A 23,616-nucleotide genomic window follows, 5' to 3' on the forward strand; every position below is an offset into this window, starting at 1 on the left:
CAGTATTTCAGCTTTTCAATTTTTTTCAGAACTTATTTTTCTTGGTTTTCGGTTCAAAATGAACTCTATGTGTCTTATACTTTTTATGATAATGTTTGTACAATTAGTATTCACAGCACCAGCTAATAAGGAAGATGATTTTTTTGTGCGCCATTTGGAAGCAGAATCTCTTGGTGGAGTATTTGTAAATGAAGATCATCCACAAGAAATAAAACAAGTACAGGTAATATTTTAATTTTTAGGGAGCTACAGGATTTGTATCAAGAAACTCATATTTGAAATGTACAAGATACAATGAATGTTACTATCTTGTAGTTTAATAAACAGACTGGAATAATGATTTTGTTTTATCATCACAGATATTAAAACTCAACAGCAGCAACAAAAGTTTGCATGGAAAAATTAAAATACTATTGCTTTAAATTATTTAATGTTATGAAACGTGCAGCTGCACTCAAGCAGGAGCAAGTTTTAAATAAAAGTGACGAGGAGAACACTTAGAAGTTATTGAGCATTATGTATTTATGTTAATTTGACAGACAAACTTTGATGTCGACACTCCGAAAGTTAGTTATCAACAGATAGCTACCATATCCTTAAGGACCTAGGATTAGATTTATATCAACTCATTCCAATATTTAATGCATTGTTCACAGCAACTGTCAAGTATTCTGCACACTATGTGGACAAAAGTTATTTCTGATATGTATAAGCTGTTGGAATCATACTTTGCTCAAAAGAATTTAAAAAAATAAGAAATTTTCTGGACTGAATCAGTGTGCGAGTAAAATTAATTTTGTTTTGCTGTTGCTCAAATCCAATTTGCATCAGTTTCCAACTGATGCATTACAACTGAGCAGAGTAAAATATCAGAATGCAAGTTTAGACAGATTATAAACATTATCTATAATTTTTTCAGAAACATTTGGAAATGTGGTTAAAAAGGAAATCTAACAATTAGGAATTTGTTTTAATATTTTATTTAATGATCTTCCTTGCAAATAACAGAATTCAGTCTGACCAGATGTAGCCAGTCTGCAAATGAAGTGATAGTGTGCTACACATGGCTTGAATATCATATGCTGAACAAAAGATAAAATGATCAAGCTCCAGAATGTACTTATTAGCGAGAAACTCTTTTTGAAACAGAAACATCGGTAATGATCTCCATCAAGATCAGTGATCTTCCACACAATAATGTCCAAAGAGAGAAAGTAAGTACAAGTGCTTAATCAGGTGCAGTCATCTTTTCCACAAAAATAAGAGACGGATTGAATTCATGACCACTTGGATTTGATGGAAACTCACTAAAGTCTGTTCCCTTTTCATATCATCTCATTCTGCATCCAAGTTAGAAACTAATATTATTTATATTATTTGTTTTCCTTAATGTTTCAATCTCAGAATTACATTACACATTTTTTTTATATACAGCTCAGTAATGCTTCTCAATTTATAATAGTATTCTACCAAACCAGAATTTTCTATTTAAAAAAAAAAATCAGTTAAGATATCAAGCAATTTTCACATTCAAGAAAGCACAACTATAGAAATTAGTAATAGAGGGCTGGATTGTGCTGGGCCTGGCTCACTGCCAGGATTTACTGCCCATGATGCCTGCTCACCCAAACTTACATATTCTGGATGCTGGGACCAAATGAGCTGATGACCTGCATCCATGAAGTCCCTCATGAGCTCATAAAAATTCTGGAGGACAAGTTTTCTTTGGGTGATGTACTGCTGAGGCCCCATCTTGCAGAATATTTATATAGCCTCCAATAGCTAGCCACTGTCAAATACATTTAACCTTTGACAGAGACAGTAAAAAAAATAAAAGGTTAAATTAAGTTACTTTAAAAACATGCTTTTTTAAAAATTCTCACTTAACCGCACTTACCTTTGCTCAGTCATAATGTGAACCACATATGTCTAAACTCCAGAGAATGTCAATATTGGGGGATGATACTCAGTGGTGAGTCCATGCTGAAGTCCATCTGACTCCAGCTTGACAAACTTCTATATTTGATGGGAGTGAACATGGAAATTTGGGGCTCACCTATCAGTTCCACAATTTTGCCAAGAGTCAGTTAGCTTGAATCCAGCCATTATCAATTATGTACGAGTTCAAGCTTAAATTAAGTTATTTTTAAATAAAATTTTCATTTTCTTTAACACATTACAAATATAAAATGTATATTTTATTTTCTCTTAATTGTGCCCCTGTTTTTATTCTTCCAGCCATTTTCAATAACTTCACACCTGAGCATTCCCATAAACCAACAAGCATTCCAAAAGCTACATGTGGCATTCTTAAGGCACAATGAATGGAGATGTAAATCCTGCATATCGAAATTTATTGTTAATTCAAGAGTATTGACAAGTAGGGGAAAAAAAAGGGCTGTTTTTTTCTTTTTGTCAAATGTACTACTTAAAAGCCCTAAATGTAATTTATCAAATCATTTACACTTGTTTCTGCTTCACTCGGGCTCCTCCAACTTTAGCTAAATCTATCAATGTGTCTTCTATTCCATCTCATACAATTATCGAGCTAACCTTTAAATGCATCTATTCTGTTAATTTCAGTTTTTCATTGTGGCAGGAATTAACATGTTCTAATAATATGCTGTGTATAATGGTTTCCTGGATTCCTGATTATACACAGCTAACTGCAAAAATCTAGAATGGTCAGCTTTCACAGATCCAATTAATGCACATTAAATGATTTGGCACTCACTGCAATTTTGGATGGAGTACTTTTAGCATGACGTCAATAAATATTTCACCTTGTTTAATTAATTTTCAATTGTGCACTGTATCATAGTCACCATTAAACATTCTCATTAATTTAGAAACACAAATTTTACAAATGCAGTATAAGCATTTCATTTCAAAAATTCTTTAGATTTTAAAAATACTTTAAAGTTTATAATATTTTATTTTCTGCCTTAATACCATGTGGGTATCTCCATCTTCACTACATTATACTAAATATTTAAAAAGCAGTTTCCTGTCTGTCAGAATTCATCAATCTGACTGCACATCCTGCTTGATGACATCATCAATATTAGATGCCAAAGATCCACTTTTGGCCTGAATTTGATGGTAAATCACATCAGAAAGGCGGGAAACTCATATATAAAACGTGCTTCAGTTTAGCAGCAAGCTTCTATCAAGTATTTGGCATGTGTCAACCCTTAGCTGCTGATCAGCAAAAAAATAATGACTGAAATCTATATGGAAACTTTCATATCAATTTTCTAAGCACTCTAAATATAATGAATGATTAATAAAAATATGGTCAGGAAATGGTGAGGGGAAATTATTTATAGATGAGAATGTCATGTTGGGTTCAGACACGCTCATTATAAAAATGACCTTGACCCTGGAGTTGTGTTCGTAGCTTGTTTTATTTTACCATACACTTAGAGAATATCTACATGTGTAGGCTTTTCCCTGCTAGTCCTGAGCCTCTCTCTCTCTAAGATGTGGAAGTCCCGCCCCATGACATCATTGGCCTCCTTGATGTCCCACCAATAGCGTTACACCACATCCCCCTTACTCTGCTTTCAAAGCCCCCTTTTCTTTGGCTTGGCCCGCTACAATTACCTTTACACATTCTGATATAAATACACATGCAACATTTACAATACACATCTTTCCTGACTCTGGGTGCTTTACCGTCTCTATAGATTCAGTCTTTGCGGTCTCTTGACTTCTCAACCAGACCTCGTTCTTATTATGCCAGGCAAACTATGTTTTTCAGTTAGCAGAATCTTTGGACCTGCCTTTGAAGGAGTGTTCATTTCTGGCCTGTGCTCTTGCTGCTTTTCACCTGGAGATTCTTGTATGGGAACAAGATGTTGGCGATTTCGTCTCACTTGTAGTCCGCTAACCATGTCTGCCCGTGGACTGTAGTGCACAGAAGTTACTGTACCTTGTTGTCTTGCATCGGAGATTCACACCTCATCTTCTGGTGCCAGCTTTTTCACGTCGCTCATTCTGTGTCTCTTGTTATACCACTTTGCATTCTTACACCTCTTCTTCCTATCCTTGTTCTGGAGTTGCAGCAGGTCTGGGAGTTCCAGCTGCAACCTCTCTGGAAGGGTTGGTAGAGTTGTGTGAAGGCAACGTCCCATTAGCAATTTGGCTGGTCTGTCGCCATTGCCCAGCAGTGTGGCTCTGTACGCAAATAGTGCATGGTAAGGGTCTTTTGCTTTCTTAAGCAGGTTCTTCACTGTTTGTACTGCTCGATCTGACTCGCCATTGCTTTGTGAATACTTAGGGCTACTGGTCACATGCCCAAACCCATAATCTGCTGCAAAGGCTTTCATGTTTTGTCCAGAGAATTGTGAACCATTGTCACTTACTAATGTCTCTAGAACGCCATGCCATGCAAACATCAATTTTAAATGAACAATTACATCAATAGTTCACGTCAGGCTGAATTGTGCTATTTCTATGAATCCAGAGAAATAGTTCACCACTAATAAGTATGTGTTCTCTCCAAGAGTGAATAAGTCTGTGCCAAGTTTTTGCCATGACCTGTCAGGGAATTTAAACGGCATCAGCAGTTCTCTTACGGTCCTCTCCTGGATGCACTCTCTGCACCTCAAGAAAATCTCACTTATTTGATTATTCAGAGCTGGCCACCACACTTTGATTGGCACATTCCCGGCACTTTACAACCCCTTGGTAGCCCTCATGTATTTTCTCGAGTACCTTGTTCCGCATGTTAGCCGGAATAACTAATCTTATACCACGCAGGAGTAGTCCATTGTGCACACTCAGAATGGCCCTCTCCTGCCATGAATGCTTGACTGGTCCTTTTAAGTGGCTTCTGTCTGGTCAGCCTCCAATACAATATTTCATGACCTGCGCGCACACCCTGTCAGTGCATAGTTGCTCTCGGAGCTCTGTCAGGTATCAGTTGCTTGTTGGGAGGTTTTCCATCACCGTCTCTACCTAAATATTGGTGTCCTCCATGAGGTCTTTGTCAGCACTCGTGGTTCCATTTTGTAGTGAGGAGCGAGAGAGTCTACCCGCAGTTGTGAGGTTTTTCCCAGGTGTGTGAGATCGTGTATGAGTATCTCATCAACCTCATACTGAACCTCTGTATCCGTGGTGGCGGCGAATCCAGTGCTTGCCCACCTAGCAGATTCACAAGTGGTTTGTGTTCCATCACCAACTTGAACTGTGGTCCCAAAATAAAATCATTGAATCTCTCCAAATCAGTGCCAATGCCCCTTTTTCCAGCTGCTTGTACCGTTGCTCTGTTTCTGTTAGCGATCATGAAACATAAGCAACTGGTGACCATTTGTCTCCATCCTTCTGTAGTAACACTGCTCCCAGTCCATATGATGAAGCGTCGGCTGATATTCTCAGTTGCCTATTTGGATCATACAACTGAAGTACCGGTGTGGATGATAGCTCTCACTTGAGGTTACTAAATGCCCTCTGTTGCTCATGTCCCTAAACTCCACTGGTTTTTCTTGGACAACAGGTCTCTCAGTGGTTTGTCCTTTTCAGCCAGGTTTAGTATGAACTTCCTTAGCTGGTTCACCAATCACAGGAAACTTCTGAGCTCACTAATGTTTGTCATCTCCTTTCACGTCCTGCACAACTCTCGTCTTGTCTGGGTCTGGTCTCATGCCGTCTGCTGAGATGATTTACCCCAGAAATTTCACCTGCCTCCTTCTAAACTCACACTTCACCATGTTGAGAGTAACCCCTACCTTTTCTGCTCATTTTAGGACTGCATGGACCCTCACGTTGTGTTGGTCCTTCGCGGTTCTCCCAAACGAGGATATTGTCCATGTGGCAGACAACTCCTTCCAGGCCTGCGCTAACCTCAGTCACCATTCTGTTCTGGAAGTGTTCAGGGGCAGAGGAGATACCAAATGGTAGGCAGTTGAAAAAGTAATGACTGAAGAGTGTGATAAATGTCAATGTAGAGAGCTGATTCTTTGGACAAAGGAATTTGCCAAAATCCCATGTTCACGTCCAACTTAGTAAAATACTGTGCACCAGTGAGCATGCCTAGGGTTTGATCCACCGAAGGAAGTATAAACTTTTCTCTGCACACTGATCCATTCAAGTCCACTAAAGTACTTTCAGTGAAAATGGTTTCACATCAGGCTTCAGTTTAATAATGTATGGCTTCTGTACTAGCCCGAGTTCATTGCAAAGTTTGGGGTATGCCTTCCTGACTGTCTCCTGGTCTAGGATGTCCAATCTGGCCATTAGCTAGAGACTCGATGAAGCTGGTCTGCTCAATAGTGCTGCTTGAAAGTCTCTCACCATGTACACTTCTTCAGTGGTGCTCCTCTCTCTATATGAGAGCATTTCTTTTGCTGATCCCAGGACCATCAATTTCACTCCCCTCAGAATGTAGAGTGGCTTCTGTGTTTTTTTCTAGCTTGTTGCCTCCGGATATAATTCTTTTGAATACCTGCTCGGGAATGGCTGTAACATCGGCCCCGTGTCGATTTTGAAGGTCACTTTACTGCCTCCTACATTAATGTTGGCGATCTAGGCTCCTCACCTGATGCTATTTCTCCAAGGAACAATCTTTCCATGTCCTCCGCTACCTCAATCACCATGTGGGTTGACCTACAGACTTTTCCATAGTGTCCTCGTTTGCCGCAGTTGTGGCATTCTGCACTCCTGGCTGGGCATTGAAATGCTGGGTGGAACGGTAGTTTTCTGCACTTGGGGCATGTCTTGCGCTCTACTTTGCTCTGTGTCATTGTTTTAACTTTTTGTTGTCCTTTTGTTTGCCCTTTGCCTTTAAACTTCTGCTGTCTTCCTCTCTTAAGTTGCACTGCATCTACTGCTAGTTTGCTTGTGCACATTTCTCACATATGCTGCTGCTTCATTGCCTCTGACTGTCTAGCCATTATGACTGCTTTCATGAGGGTGAGGTCCTTGTCGAGTTGCATCCTCTCTGACAGTGATGAATCTCTTAGACCCACTACTAGTCTATCATGTAAAAGTTTGTTGTGAAGATCCCCATATTCGCAGTTCTCTGTCAGTGCATACAAGGCTGAACGCGCCTTCTGTTTCTGCAGGCTGCTGCACTTGGTTGTTAAATTTCACCCATTCGTAAATTATGTTCTTTCTAGGCATGAAATAATAATCGAACCCTCTCCGTACTGCAGCCGCTGCACGACTGTTAAGTCTAGGCCTCGTAGAATGTCGTCAGCCTTGTCATCCATGCAGTATATCAGCGTATTCACCTGGTTAGCTTCAGAGGAATTATTTAAATTACTTCCCAGTCTGAGTGCTCGAATCTTCTTATCTACTTCTCCCACTCCTATGGCTTTGAGAAGTCGAAGGGTTCTGGAGGTTTTACTTGAAAGTCGCCATTGGAGGAGCTGCCATTCCCAGGCCCGCGTCCTCCATCTTAACTCACCTCTTTTACTTTTATTCTTTCACAGCCTGTCCTTCTCTCTGTGGCTCAAAGCTCCACTTATGACACCATGTCATGTTGGGTTCAGACATGCTTGTTATAAAAATGATCTTGAGCCTGGAGTCGCGTTCGTAGCTTGTTTTATTTTACCATACACTTAATGAATATCTACATGTGCAGGCTTTTCCCTGCTAGTCCTGAGCCTCTCTCTCCAAGATGCGGAAGTCCCGCCCCATGATGTCATCGGCCTGCTCGATGTTTCACTAATAGTGTAACTCCACAAGAACAAAATAAATTAACAAAAGTAAGTGTTGGTAGCATTTTAAACACAGTACCAGTAAAGTGATAGGATGAAGGGAAGAAGTTTCAGAATGCAATGGAGACAATGATAAAAGCCTTGAGTAAAAATTCCATAATGAATGGAGTAAGATAGGGAGAGGAGTTAGTAAAGGTGTAGAAGAAAGCAGGTTTCATTGTTTAATGGAGTTGCAAAAGGTAGTACAGATGTGGCAAGTGTAATATCTACCAAATCCAAACTAGCATTTTCAGTAGAGACCATGGTGGACAAGACAACATGGCTGGGATTATATAAAAGATGACTTGGAGTAGGTCACTAAAGATGTTATAAGCTAAGTCTGAAACTATTTGCAGGGAAGAAGAAACTAATTGGCAAGTTTGCTGTAAGATTAATGCTTAGTCGGAATAAATTGAAACTGAAATGTTGTAATACAGAAATCAACAGAATTGTCCAATCGGTAGAACTGACAAGAGTAGATCAGCATATGACCAGGTAAGAATAAATGCTCAAGGACTCCATGTGTGCAAAGTACTGAGGAAGTTTAACATGACAATTCTCAGAACATTAAAAAAGATTGCAGATGATCTTCTTGCTCCTTGTTTACCCAAAGCTATCAAAATTCTTGAAAGAGCAGATGCCCATTCAGCCCAACCAGACTACTCCATTGTTATAGAACAGCCCTTCAGCCCAAATATGCAATGCTGGCATTCTGGAAAAGAACCACTTGCCTTTATTTGGTTCACATCCTTCAAAATATTTCCTGCCTGTTGATCAATCCAAATGGCTTTTGAATGTCAAACACTTCTACAGTTTCTTTTGACAGCTCAATCCAGGCACAGACTCTCTGAGTGAAAAGGTTACCTCCCCGGTTTCTCTTAAATCTCTCTCCTATAATCTTAATTCCGTGTTCAAATGTATTGTCATATACAGTATATTGAAAATGCAGTGAAAGAGTTTGTTTTATGAACAGATAAGTAGGCATCTCAAACATGGTACAATAAGTACGACAAAGTACAAAAGTTCATTGTTACAGAGAGGCATCATATATTTTGGTGTACAAGTCAACCAGCGTATGTCAACCCTCATTTTTCAGCCTAATTTTAAGGGTTTTATGGTATATCCGGCATATGTTGACTCCCATTTTTCAGGGTGTCTGGGTCTCCCAAGAACAATCCAAAATTTTAAAAAATATCCCAATCGCTGTAAATTAAGTAAAAAAACCCCTCAGCTTACCAGATAGCAACAGTGACAGCCCACAGAGCTGGAGCAGCAATGTCGTGCTCCAGGCAGGAGCAGAAACCGTGGCCTATTAGGCAGCAACGGTGACGGTCCATGGAGATGAAGCACGGGAGAGAGCAGGAACCTTAGCCTACCTTACCTCAGGTAGGAGCGGTTTTGGCGACGCCCAGCAATGGGGAGGTGTTGGGGAGCGATGACACCGGGGAGATGCTTCCAGCATCAACTTATATACCAAATTGACATCAATCTGATTTTTTTTCCTGGTGAATTTAAGGTCTCAAAAGTATATCCGGCATATTTGTCAACCCCCCCATCCCTTTTTGAGAATTTATTTAGGGTTTCATGACTCAACTTATACACTGAAATATACGGTAGATCAGCAAAAGTAACAATTTTATTATTTGGAGGCATACTTAGGAGTCAGATAACAGCAAGAAAGTGGGTTGAATCTGATGGTACATGATCTCAGATATGAATTTTCTTGATGTGCTTTACCAAAGCAGTGAGAATTATTGATGGAGGATAGAGGGAGCTACATTCCCTACACTCGCAGTTTCCCATGCCACACTGTGATGCTGCCTAAGAGGATGCTTTCAATAATGCAGGTGTAGAAGTTGTTTAACGATGATGGTAACATGCCAAATTTCCTCAGGCTTCTGAGAAAGTCGAAGCACTGATGAACCTTTTGGGTCATTATATCAATGTGGGTGGATCAGAATAGGTCACTGGAGACATTTACTCTAAAGAATTTAAATCTTTCTCCTATCATCACCTCAGCACCAATGATGTGGAATGGGAGTGAGCTTTGCTCTTCCTCCATCAATTGACAACCGAGCGTTTGATCTTGCGAACAGTCCCTCTATCTCTCATCTGTACTCTTCATCATGTTAGAGATCCTGTCGATGATGGTGGTTTCATCTGCAAATTTATAGTTGGAGTTGCATTTGACCATACAATTCTGGATGTACAAGAAGTATATTGGAGGACTAAATATATAGTCTTGTACTCCCTATGCCCTCAAGTTTGAGAATTATCTACCTTGGTAAAAAGACTGCGAATATTCACTTTATCTATGGCCCGAGTGATTTCATAAACCTCAATAAAGTCATCTGTCAGCATCCTATACTCCAGTGAATAAACATCAAGCCTATTTAACCTCTCGCAATATTTCAAGCCCTATAGTGCTAGCAACATAGTGGTGATGTCCTCTGCTCTCCTTCCAACTCATTGATATCCTCTTATACCCAGTCAACCAGAATTGCACAAAATTCCAAGTGTGATCTCCCCAATGCCAAGTACGACTGAATCATGAAGTCCTACCTTGCAAGCTCAATAGCCCACACAATGAAAGCAAATGTGCCAAATACCTTCTTCACTAACCTATCCACAAGAGTTGTCACTTTCAAGCAACCTATATCCTATATTCCTCTATTCAACGCTCTCTCAGATCCTTACTAATCCTACCTTTTGGCTTACCAAAGTACAACCCTCACACTTGTCAGAATTAAATTCCTTGGCCCACCTTCCCAATTGATCTAGATGCTGTTAAAAACTTAAATATGTAGATGTTCTATTGGATCAAGACTGATCTTACTTTTAATACCTCTACCAAACTAAAATCTATCAATATCTCTCTTGAAAACTCCACTTGATTCAATAGCTTTTGAGAGGAACAGAATTCCAGATTTCTACCACTCTTTCTGCAAAAAAAAAGTGCTTTCTACCTCTAAAATCATGCCCTGTCATTCTTAGTAAATTGGGTATAATTGGGCAGCACAGGGCCTGAGGGTCAAAAGGCCCTGTTACCGTGCTGTATGTGTGTATGTATTCCATAGTATTTGAGATTATTCTTCAGCTGAAGTGTGGCAACTTATCTTCACTTTTATATTGTTTAGTCCCAAAAGGATATACAAATTAAGCAACATCAATTGGATAATGTTCTTTGTGATCTACTGTATATATGATGCATAGTGAACAAGAGAATACAATTAATAGAGAATTTAGGGATGATTTATGGCCTAATTTAAATCACGTTGCACAAGTTATGAAAGCCAGAATATTATTCAAAGCCAAGGATTTTTTAAAAGAGTGTTATATCATATAGAATTATGTTACATTAAGGATTTTATAATCAAAAAGAAAATGAGAATGAAGAGTTAATGATGTAGAATGAGTGCCCAACAATGCAAATTGGTAAGTCAAGGACTCATAGATATAATCAAGGCCACTGATGTCTTTTCCTTCTGCATCGGTGCTTCAGAAAAATCTAGCCAAATGCTGGATGTACCCAGTCTTATGTTCACTTTTATTTGTGAGTTGGGTGTCATCTGCATGCAATTTGTTGTTGGTTTTGGTGATACTAGAGTAAATCCAAACTACAAATTTGACTTTTTTTTGTTGGAAGCTAAATGAAATCCCCTTCCCAAGGCATGATGATATTGACAAAGGACATCAACGAAAAGTTTCACGTTTTGTTAGGACCCCAACAAAGGATCCAGAATCAAATAATTCACTTGCTGGTCCGGCCGGTAAGCACCAATTTATTTTCTCTTCCAATTCTTCAAATATCTTTTACATTTAAATGTTACAGTATCACTGTTTCCTTCAAAAGCTAATGGTGGAAAACAAATGAGCCTTTAAAACTTTCAATTTATTGCAACAGCAAATAATGAACACAAGATATATTTCCTCCCATTCCTTTCATAAAATAATGACCCAATAAAATATGCTAGGTTTAAAATTTTGAATGGATGTATCTCAAAAATAATTTTTATTATATTGTTTAATTCTATCTGAACAAATGCAAAACAATGTTTATAACTCTTTGTTAAGCCAAAAGTACATTTGAAATTAGATTGTTTTTATTCTAATTCCAATAACTGGCTGAATAAATGTGTCCCTTAGGGTTTTATATGACATTACATTTTGTCTTGATTGTTTTTTGAGAAGTGTTAAACTCAATTGCTTGACCTTAGTAGTGAAATGAATGAAAGCTGCAGTATATTTAACTTTAAATGACAACAACTGGACCAATACAGTGGGTCAACATAATGATCTCTTCATGAAAACCATTTAAGTAAGCCAGCCACTCAGATTAATAGTATGACTATTGCTTTAATTTAAGTGTGTAGCCACAGAAATACACACTGACCAGTAAATTTGTTTTGCTGATTTTGAATTAATAATGCAAATAATTTGAAACTTGGAAGCTCCAATATGACTGCCTATCCCATCAACAAGTCAAATTGGATAACTACCACTCAAAATGTCATAAGAATAGAGAATCATGAGTAAGACCATAATTTCACATTTAGAATCATCTCAACTCAAACTGAAACCATAATCTTTTGAAAGGCATGATTTATTTTCAGTGGATGATTAAAAACTATATATATTTTGTATTTAAAAAAATACTGATACTGACATTTAAAGGTACACAAATTCTCAATACAGGTTAGTTTCTCGACATACTATTCTTCCATTGTTTGCTTTTCTGATAAACAAGTTGGGGGTTCAGGCTGAAGTAACTAATGACAGACAAATTTTTGAGAATCTAGAAGCAGATATAGATTTTGTAGCTAAGGTATCAAGGAGGTTATTAATGAGAATGAATAATAAAAAGCCATTGAAGACATAATTCAAAAACTGTATTTCAGACATGCCAACTTGCCTTCTATGTGTTTGCCTGACTGGTTCTGTATACTGTGATGAGACTGAGACTGAAGAAATTCCAATTTTGCCAAAAGAAACATCATACCTTTATGCAAGGTTCAACTTAATTAAAAAGGTCACTGTGAAAGATTTTGCTGATTTCCGTGAGTACATTTAAGATTTCATTTGAAAGCATAACAAAAATAACACAATCAAGAGATAAATACATTTAATTAACATTTTTGACATAAAAATAATAGACAACAATGGAGGAGTGTGCGTTGCACATATGTAAATTGTGTTGTGTGTTTCGTGTTGTATTTTGCAATACATGTGTTGCATTGCAAGTGTGGCATGTATATTGTGTGAGTATGTGTTGTGCGCATGTTGCACATGTTTGTGTTGCATGCATGTGTTGCACTTGTGTGTTGCATATATGTTGTGTGGCATGTGTAATGTGTGTGTTATGTTGCGCTTGTGTGTTGCACATATGTGTTGTGCACACATGTTATGTATATGGGTATGTCAGGTGTGTGCTTGTCACATGCTGCATGAGTTTGGCGCATTTGTGTGTATGTTGCATGTTACGCCTCTGATGTGTGTTGCATTTGCTATGTGTGAGTTGTGTGTATTGTGTGTTGTGTATTGCATGTGTGCTGCATTGCATGTGTTGCATGTGCATATTCTATGTGTTGTATATGTGTTGCACATGAGTTGTGCACGTGAGTTATGTGTGCATGTGAGTTGTACTTGGTGTGTGTTGAGCACGTGCTTGTTGCATGTGTGAATCGTGTGTGATGCTTGTGTGTTTTGTGTTGCATGTATGTTGTGTGTGCATGTATTGTGTGTTATGTGCATGTGTGCTTTGTGTGTGGTTGTGTTACTTGTATGTGTTGCATGTGTTGTGTGTGCTTCATGTGCATGTTGTGTCCATTCCCGTGTGTGGGGAATGTGTGCAGTGGTGCCTTGGGCACAGGTTTGATCATGTGCATGGGTGTACAAGAACCTTGTACTTGTGAAAACTATTCTAACCAAATAAATTGCAATATTGATATACAAGTCATACTTCTATCTTTTTTAAAAATGTTCAATAAAGCAACTCTACGAAGAATTGACTTGACTGGAAATCAAATTACGGAAATAGAAGATAAAGCCTTCTCACAACTTCCACAACTGGAACATTTGTCACTTTCTGAAAACAGATTGATTCGTCTGCCTGCTTTACCAGCAAAACTTGTAATACTGAATGCACAACATAACCGCATCAAAAGCAATGGAATAAAACGTAATGCTTTTAAGGTAACTTTTAAGGATATACTTTTGAATATCAGGGCTCATTGTTTTAAGTTCACTTTGGGTTTGTTTTCCAGTTGCTGAACATTTTTTTGAATACACACGTCATCGAGCTAACAAGCACAAAAAGGAAATCTCTCCACAAAGGCAAATGTTATTTGAATCAAGATAGTGAAATGTCTGTGAGCATCTTATCGTGGCTCCATCTTTGACACTGTGTTGAAAATTCCATATGATTGTGAGAAAGATATCCTTCATCCTCCTTATTTGCACCTTTTGACGTAACTGCCCACAGCATCATTTTCCAAAGTCATTGCACTAATGTCCAGTGGATGAAAGTGCATTGGCCTCATTTTATCCTTATCTACTCACATTAAAAAATCCTACACCCTGTAGGAGCAAGTATAAGGCTAATAGTATGTCAAGTAGACAAAATGTAAACACCTATAATGTGAAGCATATATAAACCCACATTTAACTAAACAGCTATAAAATTGTTTGAAAAACAGAAATTAGGACCAAGAGCATGCCATTCAACTGTTTGAGCTCAGCCTTCCATTCTAATCAATTCTGGCCCATAATCAAACTTTTATCCCATATTCCTTGATATTTTCAGACATTTGTACTCATCCATCCAACCCATACTTGAATTTTCCAAAGCCACTGCACAATTATCCAGTGGATGAAAGTACATTGGCCTGCTTTTATTCTTTTATATCCACACCAAAGAATTCTACATCATGTGGGACCTAGCATTAACTCATCTAACCCTTGCTTGAGTTTATTTAATGATTTGGCCTCAAATTGATACATAATTCCACATCCATCACTGTATGTGTAAAGAAATGTCTCTTCCTCTCAGTTTTAAATAGGCTTCTCAGAATCTTTATACTTTAAATGTATAAGAATAAATTAATTAATATGAATATTAATGTATAATTAATACCGAGTTTCTCCAGCATTTTTTTTTACTTTAAATCACAGTGTCTGTTGACTTTTGTCTCTTACTCTTTATATTTTAATCCCTAGTTCTGCTTGCCCACCATTGGGAACAACTTTCCTGCACTTCACCTACCCTCTCCCATCAGGATCTTAAAAGTTTCAATGAGGTGTCTTTTCTTTTTCTCCCTAAGTTCTAGCAAATACAATCAAAACTGTCCAAATCTTTGCATTTGTCAGTCCAGCCTTCCCAAAAACAACCTCAATAGTTTCCAAGATTATGAAATTTAGTTGAAAACTGAGGACTATGCTGATTGCAAATGATATTTCGCTCAACAGCTTTCAAACAAATCTTATATTGCTGATTTTATTTTGCAGAACTTGGCAAATCTGCAATTTCTTTACCTTGGATACAACCACCTGAACAAAGTACCTGCTAACTTGCCTCAAAGCATTCGCGTACTTCATTTACAGGTTAGACAATTATCAAATGTTTAAAGGTAAAGGTAAAAAATCTATTATTGTCACGTAATATGTATAATAAATATGTACATTAAATATATATTTAGACTGAAACATACATGAAATTCTGTTCTTTGGAAAATTTTATTTAAAAGTTTCATAAAATTAAACATAAAATACAAAAAAAAACAAAATAAAATACAAAATACCCTTTCCCCTCCCTTAACTAAATTAAACTAAACTAAACTATTTCCCCCCCCCAGCCATAAACACACAAAAATAAACTGCCATTAAATACTAATTGTTTGGTGTGCTAACTCTGTACAAATCATTTACTTAAGATCTATAGCCAATCTATTCAAAATATAGACTCCACATTTTAACAAAAAAAGAATAATTATTTTGCAAATTATAGGTTATTTTTTTCCAAATATGGACATGATTGTAATTCATTATGCCATCTTTGTATACTCAATTCTACATCATTTTTCCATGTAACAGCTATACATTTTCTCGCTACAGCTATCCCTAATCGTACAAAAGCTAAATATGGTTTATTCATCTGTAACCTTGCATTTAATACATTCATATAACCCAATAAACATATCATTGGATCCAATTGCAAATCAATTTTGAACAAATCTCTCAAAAACTTTACAACTTTTTCCCAAAAAGATTTAACTTTTCCACTTAAAAGTACCTATCTGTTCCCCACATCTAAAACACAAATCAGACAAACTAAATCCATATTTCTTCAATTTCTCAGGAATTAAATATAATTGATGTACAAAATTATAATTGACCATATTATACCTTACATTAAGTAATTTTGTAACACTATCAGTACATATATTTGATCATTCTTCCCAAGACAAAACAATATCTAAATCTTTCTCCCATTTCTCCTTCATTTTTTCGTGTAACAACCCATACATATCTGAAATAAACTCCTTTTCACATTTATCTGCAATTCGTTTGACCTGGCAAAACCAAATCCCATCCAAAATTTGTTTGTAAAAATTCCAAACTTGATAATAAACAAATAAAGAATTTGGCGAAATACCAAACTTCTCTCGTAATCTATTAAATATATAAAATCTTCCTGCCTCAAAACAATCCTGTATCATACCTATTCCTTTCATTTCTCAATCTTTCAAATAAGGATTATATAAAGAAAAAGGAATTAATTTATTTTGATATATCGGTGATTTTATAGATATTTTTCCTTTAGAACCTATAGATTGATTTCGTTTGTACCAAATATTCATTATATGTCACAACACAGGTAATCTATACGTTTGTAACAATAAAGGATTCCATCTATAAATAAAATGACTAATATTATCTTGAACAATCTGATCCAACTCAATTTTTGCCCATCTAGGTGGTTGCTCAATATCAAATAACCTATTAATAAATTTCAATTGCGCTGCTTTTTGAAAATGTGGTAATTGTAGACCACCTAATTCATGTAAATTAAACTGAATTACTTTATTTAATTCCTTAAAAAATTTTCTTTGGTATTACACTTGGTATAGATTGAAAAAGATATTGTATTCGGGGATAAATATTCATCTTAACACAAGTCTCCATGTATCTATTATCATCAGGAGGAAACAAAATTCATTCTGCACAAATTGGAATCATTGTTGTCATAAAGAGAAATAGCAGGATATTTGGATAAAGATAAAAGTTGTTAGCATTTCTTCTTAAAAATGAAATGTTCAACAAATTACAAGATAAAGAAGCAGAAGCAGGCCCATCGAGTCTGTTCCATGACTCGACACTAAGCTAAACTTTGCTCACACCTAGTTCCAATTTCCAGTCTTTTCTCCATATTTTTTGATACCCTTACTAATGAGATACTTATCCATTTCCTGTTTAAATATTCCCAGTGATCTGGCCTCCACTGCTTTGTGCGACAGTGAGTTCCATAGATCCTCGACTCTCTGACTAAAAAAGTTCTTCCTCCTTTCTGTTTTAATTGGAGAACCTAATTTTAAGACTATTACCCCTTGTCCTCGATTCACCCATCAAGGGAAACATCTTAACCACATTCACTCTGTCAAAACCTTTCAACATTCGAAATGTCTCTATGAGATCCCCCTCATTCTCCTATCTTCCAATGAATACAACCCAAGAGCTGCTGAACACTCCTCATACGTTAGCTTCTGCATTCCAAGAATCATCGTAGTAAATCTCCTCTGCACCCTCTCCAACAACATCACATCCTTTCTAAGATAGGGGACCCAAAACTCTACACAGTACTCCAAATGGGATCTCACCAGTGCCCCATAGAGTCTCATTAACACCTCTACTCTTATACACTATTCCTCTTTGCACCTCCAAGGATTGAATTTTCTCCCCATCCAAATGGTACTCTGTCTGTTTATTTCCACTGCCAAAATGTAGAACATTGTACTTCATCTACCATATTTTTGCCCAGTCTCTCAAACTGTCTATATCCCTCTGCAATTTTACAGTTTCTTCAACACTTCCTGCTCCACCACCTATCTTAGTATTGACCACAAAACCATTCATTCCACAATCCAAATCATTAATATAAATTGTAAACAGCAACAGCCCCAAGGTCGACCTTGCAGAACACCACTTGTTACGGGGAGCCATCCTGAACGGGATCCCTTAATTTCAACACTTTGCTTCCTCCCTATCAACCAATTTTCTATCCAGTCTAATAGCATCCCTGTAATTACATGGGCCCCCATCTAATTTAGCAGCCTAACATGCGGCACCTTATCGAAAGCCTTTTGAAACTCCAAATATATTACATCCATAGCCTCCCCTTTGTCTATCCTACTTGTGATTTCTTCAAAAAATTTTAATAGGTTGGTCAGGCAAGATCTACCCTTTAAAAAACCATGCTGACTAGGACCTATCCTGTCATGCATTTCAAGGTATTTCATAACTTCATCCTTGACAATTGACTTTAATATCTTCCCAACCACTAACGCCAGACTTATAGGTCTATAGTTTCCTTTTTTCTGTTTCCCAACTTTCTTGTACAGCAGAACAACATTTGCAACCTTCCAATCCCCTGGAATCATGCCCGAGACTATTGATTTCTAGAAGATTGTCACCAATAGATCCACAATCTCCAAAGCCATCTCTTTCAAAACCCACGGGTGTACCTCGTCCGGTCCCGGAGATTTATCTATCTTTAATCCATTCAATTTACCTTGCACAATTTCTCTAGTAATCTGTATCCAACTCTACTCCCTGAAGCCTCCGTCTGTGAGGGATATTATTAATGTCTTCCACAGTGAATACTGACATAAAATATTGATTTAATTCTTCTGCCATTTCTTTATAACTCATTATAATTTCCCCAGCATCATTTTCTATCAGTCCTGTGTCAACATGTGTCTTTATATATTTAAAAAAACTCTTAGTATCCTTTTTTATATTGTTTGCCAATCTCCTTTCATAACTCATCTTTTCTTTCCTTATGACTTTCTTTATTTCTTTCTGCAAGCTTTTAAAGGAATCCCAGTCTTCTGATTTCCCACTAATTTTAGCTTCCTTGTATGCCCTCCCCTTTGCTTTTATCTTAGCCTTCACTTCTTTTGTTAGCCACATTGGTACCATCTTTCCTTTGCTTTTCCAGTCGATGAGCCAGTTACTTTCTCATACCACCATCATTTCCTTTATTCCACTGAAAAATTGATATATCCAATAACATTTTTACCTTCAAATTTGAAATTGAATTCAACCATGTAATAGTCACTGCTTCCTAGAGGTTCTAAGATATTTAACTCCCTAACGACCTCAGGTTAATTGCACATGATCCAATCAAGAATGGCTGATCTCCTGGTGGGCTTCTCAACAAGCTTTTCAAAAAATCCATCTCTTAGGTTTTCTACAAACTCACTCTCCTGTGATCCAGTAATTCCTTCCCAATACCGCCATGTTATAATATCCCATAATTATTTTGATATTATCTTTGTGACATGCCCTTTATATTTCTGTCTGAATCTCATAGTCCACTTCCTGATTGCTGTTTGGGGGGGGGGGGGGGGGTCCTGTATTCAATTGTTAATATGATCTTTTTACCCTTCCTTGGTATTTCTTAATTCAACCCATACTGATTCCACCACTTTAGACCCCATGTCCCTTCTTTCTATTGATTTAATGTCATTACTTAACATCAGAGCCACCCCTCCACCTCTACTCTCCCGCCTACCTTTCCTATAGACTATGTATCCTTGGATTTTGAGCTCCCAATCGCATGCCTCATTGAGCCATGTTTCAGTAATGGCCACAATATCATACCTTTTTAGTTGAATCTGAGCAACCAGGTCATCTACTTTGTTTCTGATGTTACGTGCATTTAAGTATAGTGCCCATAAGCCTGTTATCAATGTCGTTTGTGCTGTATTCCTGTTGAACAGCTCTTTTTCCTGTCTGCTCATCTGCCTTTCCTTTATGTCATTATTGATCATCTCTTTACTATTAATTTCTACCTCTGTTGTAATTCCCTGTCTCACTGCTATCCTATTCTCTTTGCTCTTATTTTGATTTCCCTCCTCCTAAAAAGCTAGTTTAAACCCTCCTCAATGGCTATAGCAAACCCTCCTGCCAGGATATTGGTCCCCTTCCAGTTTAGGTGTAGCCCAACCTTGTTATAGAAGTGTGACCTTCCCCAGAAGCGATCCCAATGATGTAGGAATCTGAAGCCCTGCCCCCTACACCAACTCTTTAGTCACGCATTCATCTGCCATAACTTACTATTTGTACCCGGTCCAGAATGTGGCACAGGCAGCAATCCAGAGATTACCACCTTCGAGGTCCTGTCTTTTAACTTTCCACCTAACTCCCTATATTCCCTCTTGAGGACCTCGTCTCTATCGATGTCATCGATCCCCACGAGGACCATGACATCCGGCTGCTCTCCCTCCCCTTCCAGAATGCTGCTGAGACGATTTGAGACATCCCTGACCCTGGCACCTGGGAGGCAACATATCATCCATGAGTCTCTATCCATTCCAGAAAATGTCCTGTCTGCCCCCCCCTAACCAACGAGACCCCTATTACTAATGCTCTCCTCTTCTCAGCCCTTCCCTTCTGAGCCGAGGAGTCAATTTCTGTGCCAGAAATTTGACCGCCTCGACTCATCCCTGGTAGATTGTCCCCAGCAGCAGTGGGAACATCCACAGGGGTACTCTACATTACTGGTCCCTTCCTTTTATAATTGCAGTAAATATTTATGGACATAGAGCACACAGAAGAATTTTGCCACATCTATGCATATTTGTTTGCAATTTTTCTTGTGCTTCAGATTCCAGCAAAAAGCCTGGTCCCTTCCTTTTACCTACCCATCTATCTGCATCCTGCCCATTTGGGGTGACTACCTCTCTGTAATTCCTCTCTATGACTGCCTCGGCCTCCTGAATAACCCGCAGCTCATCCAGTTCCAGCTCCAGTTGCCAAACTCGGTCAGTAGTGGTAAAGTTCAAACCTCAATGTGGATTGTGGAATGCTGTTTGGATAGGCATTTATCCAAATAAAAATGGCTCTTCAATCAATAAATGCATCATCATTGATGTACGAAACAGAAATATGCTGTTCACATTCTCATAGCTTACATCAGATCCAAAATCTAGGACATGTGCAAGGAGTCACAGGAGTATATGGTGTTGACAATTGTTAATGCTTGTAATATCCAGATTCTGAATGACCTGTATTTGAAAATATATTCAGAGGTATCTGCAATCAATATCTAAAAAAAATATGAGCATTTATGATATAGATATAGGGAGCAAATGACAAATTCATTTATCAAGACTTCAATATTTCTCAAGCAGCATAAAAGTTTTAAATCAAGTCAAATCAGAAATTTAATATTTTCAGTAACATTTTATTTTTATCTTACAGCATAACAATATATCTTCTATTACGGATAGTACATTTTGCAAACCCCTGGATGCCAGTTACCTCCGTGAACAACTGACTGAGATACGGCTTGAAGAAAATCCTATCAATTTGGCAGAATACCCCAATAGCTATATTTGCTTGAAAAGACTGCCTATTGGGAGGCCGTATTTTGGGAGAGTACATTAATCTTAAAAATGAAAACCATTAATCAGAAATGACTTAATGCTTATAGAAGAATATCAGGGTAAATTCATGGTTATTGCATTGTACCCGTGAACTCTATAGTATACTCACATCATACCAACATCCTTATATTTAACAAAATTCTGTTTTTTCTCAATAGAATACACAAGTTTTATTTCACATCATTAAAAACATCATAATTCATTTACTGCAAAAAAAATACAACTGTAAGCTTTTATACCCTATTTACATTTGATTAAAGTTACACATATTACTGTTTGACCTTTAATTTCTCAAATACATTGTCTTTCAGTCAATCAAGATAACATCCAATCCACATACAGTTCTTCATGGAACTGTTTCATAAAAATGCAGCTGCACACCACTTATAAACATGAGGCCACCTAACCAGATTCTATTTATTCAAAAATAAGAGAATCTACCAAAAACAAAGAAGCTTTGTACATATAAATAAATGGAGAAAAAGAAGCAATCATACAGTTGCAAAAATAAAAAACCATTAAATCTATCGTTGTTTCAACAGACCCACTCATTTTCTAATGGATTATATAACTGTAACCTCCTAAATCATAAATATTATACAGTATAATACATAGGAACTACAACTTGGAGATTGTACGCTGAAAAAAGCTACAATTAATACTTTTAATTCAGCACAAATATAATTTACTCACTGCAGAATGGTGGGAAAAAACTCAAAGCAGTTGAGATGAACCTTCTTACAGATATTTGATTTAATATTTTCAGAAAGTAAGGCAACTACACCAAGAGGATTGAGAAAGAGGGAATCCAATTTAGAAACAACATCACATTTCTTCAAGACAGCCTTAAATCCATTGACATGATCAATTAATTTTCCTGTATTCAGTAACCCCCATCCACCTCAATCTGGTTCCACTATTTCTATATTTTCTTTAACTATTCATGTTGTTGCTTTTCTCTCTCACCCATTTCCCTTCCCCTTCTAGTGCACTCTTCCTTTTACCTCTCTCACCTCTCCCACCTTCTTCTGTTTAATACCTTGCCATCTCTTGGCCCTACCTAGTCCATGTCCCACTGTTTTTTTCCCTGTTTTATATACTTGAAATTGCCCCATCTTACTTTAACCTCAATGACAGGTCCCAAAACATTGACTGACAATTTCTATACATGGATGCTCTCTGAACCATTGATTTCAACTTGCTTTTTTGTTCTCTTTGTTCACTCAAAATTCCAGAATCTGCAGTTTTTCTAAACTAATTTGAAATATAATTGCAGTAAATATTTATGGACATAGAGCACACAGAAGAATTTTGCCACATCTATGCATATTTCTGTTTGCAATTTTTCTTGTGCTTCAGATTCCAGCAAAAAGCCTGGAATTGTCTCAAGGAATGCATTATGCTAATAAAAGAGAACACTACATATAATTTCAAAGTCAATACACAATAGCCCATGGAATTTGGAAGGGAGCAAAATAACAACCTGTAGTTGGGGAAGTTGTTGGAAGAATCATAGAGCACATTGTGCCAGGACCTACCCACACTTAGGCGAGATGCAAAGGGCCAATCTGACTAACACAGAACCAAAGAGTTGAGCAGCAAAGCACAGCAAAATGTTCATAGTACATTGGCCTGAGGCACTGTACCAAATTGTATCAAAATCTGTACAGCTATTTTCTTGATTGAACAGGTTAAAATTCAAGTATTGAAATAAATTTTTTAAATTGGTAAATTAAAAACCATGAATGTCATTCAAATCACTTATACATGCAATAATATTTAAAAAATATCTTCCACATATGCCAGATTAAGAATCCTCACCAAAAATGTTGCTTGGCAAAGGTCGGATCAGAAAGGCAGATTCCACCGCATAATGCTGAGGGGCCAAACAAGACTGTGATTTGGGATGAGTGCAAGAAAGTGGTACTGTGATGGGATGAATATGAGACCTCCAACCCCCATCTTCCATTCCCTATATCCCTATTACATTATTGGATTGCAACAACAGAGAATTGACAGATGTGGTGGTATCTTCCACTCAGCAAGTACCAAGCTAAGAGTCTATTTGCAGAACAATAGAACTTGCATCTGAGTAAGGGACTGCTGGCCACTGTCAGTATGATTCAGTCCAGTTTCTATTTATTCATCAGTCCTTTATCTGAATTCTGCTTTGTGTTGCTCACACAAGTTTTCAAGTTCCAACGCAAAAGATTTGTAAAATGATAAAAAAATTAATAAAATATTTTACA

At 37.4% G+C, this 23,616-nt stretch overlaps 2 protein-coding genes across 11 annotated transcripts in view; one reads left to right on the forward strand and one right to left on the reverse strand.

Annotated features, from left to right (window-relative positions):
* Positions 1-23,612, forward strand: ogna (osteoglycin, paralog a). Its single transcript, XM_069937262.1, has 6 exons — positions 1-223; positions 11,350-11,473; positions 12,602-12,760; positions 13,693-13,895; positions 15,207-15,302; positions 21,183-23,612. The coding sequence occupies exons 1-6, from the start codon at positions 59-61 to the stop codon at positions 21,366-21,368; spliced, it is 933 nt and encodes a 310-aa protein (XP_069793363.1). The 5' UTR covers positions 1-58; the 3' UTR covers positions 21,369-23,612.
* Positions 1-23,616, reverse strand: part of cenpp (centromere protein P) — a 343,661-nt gene that overhangs the window by 204,577 nt on the left and 115,468 nt on the right. The window lies entirely within an intron of this gene.

Source organism: Narcine bancroftii, chromosome 5, assembly GCF_036971445.1.
Source record: "Narcine bancroftii isolate sNarBan1 chromosome 5, sNarBan1.hap1, whole genome shotgun sequence".
NCBI lineage: Eukaryota > Metazoa > Chordata > Chondrichthyes > Torpediniformes > Narcinidae > Narcine > Narcine bancroftii.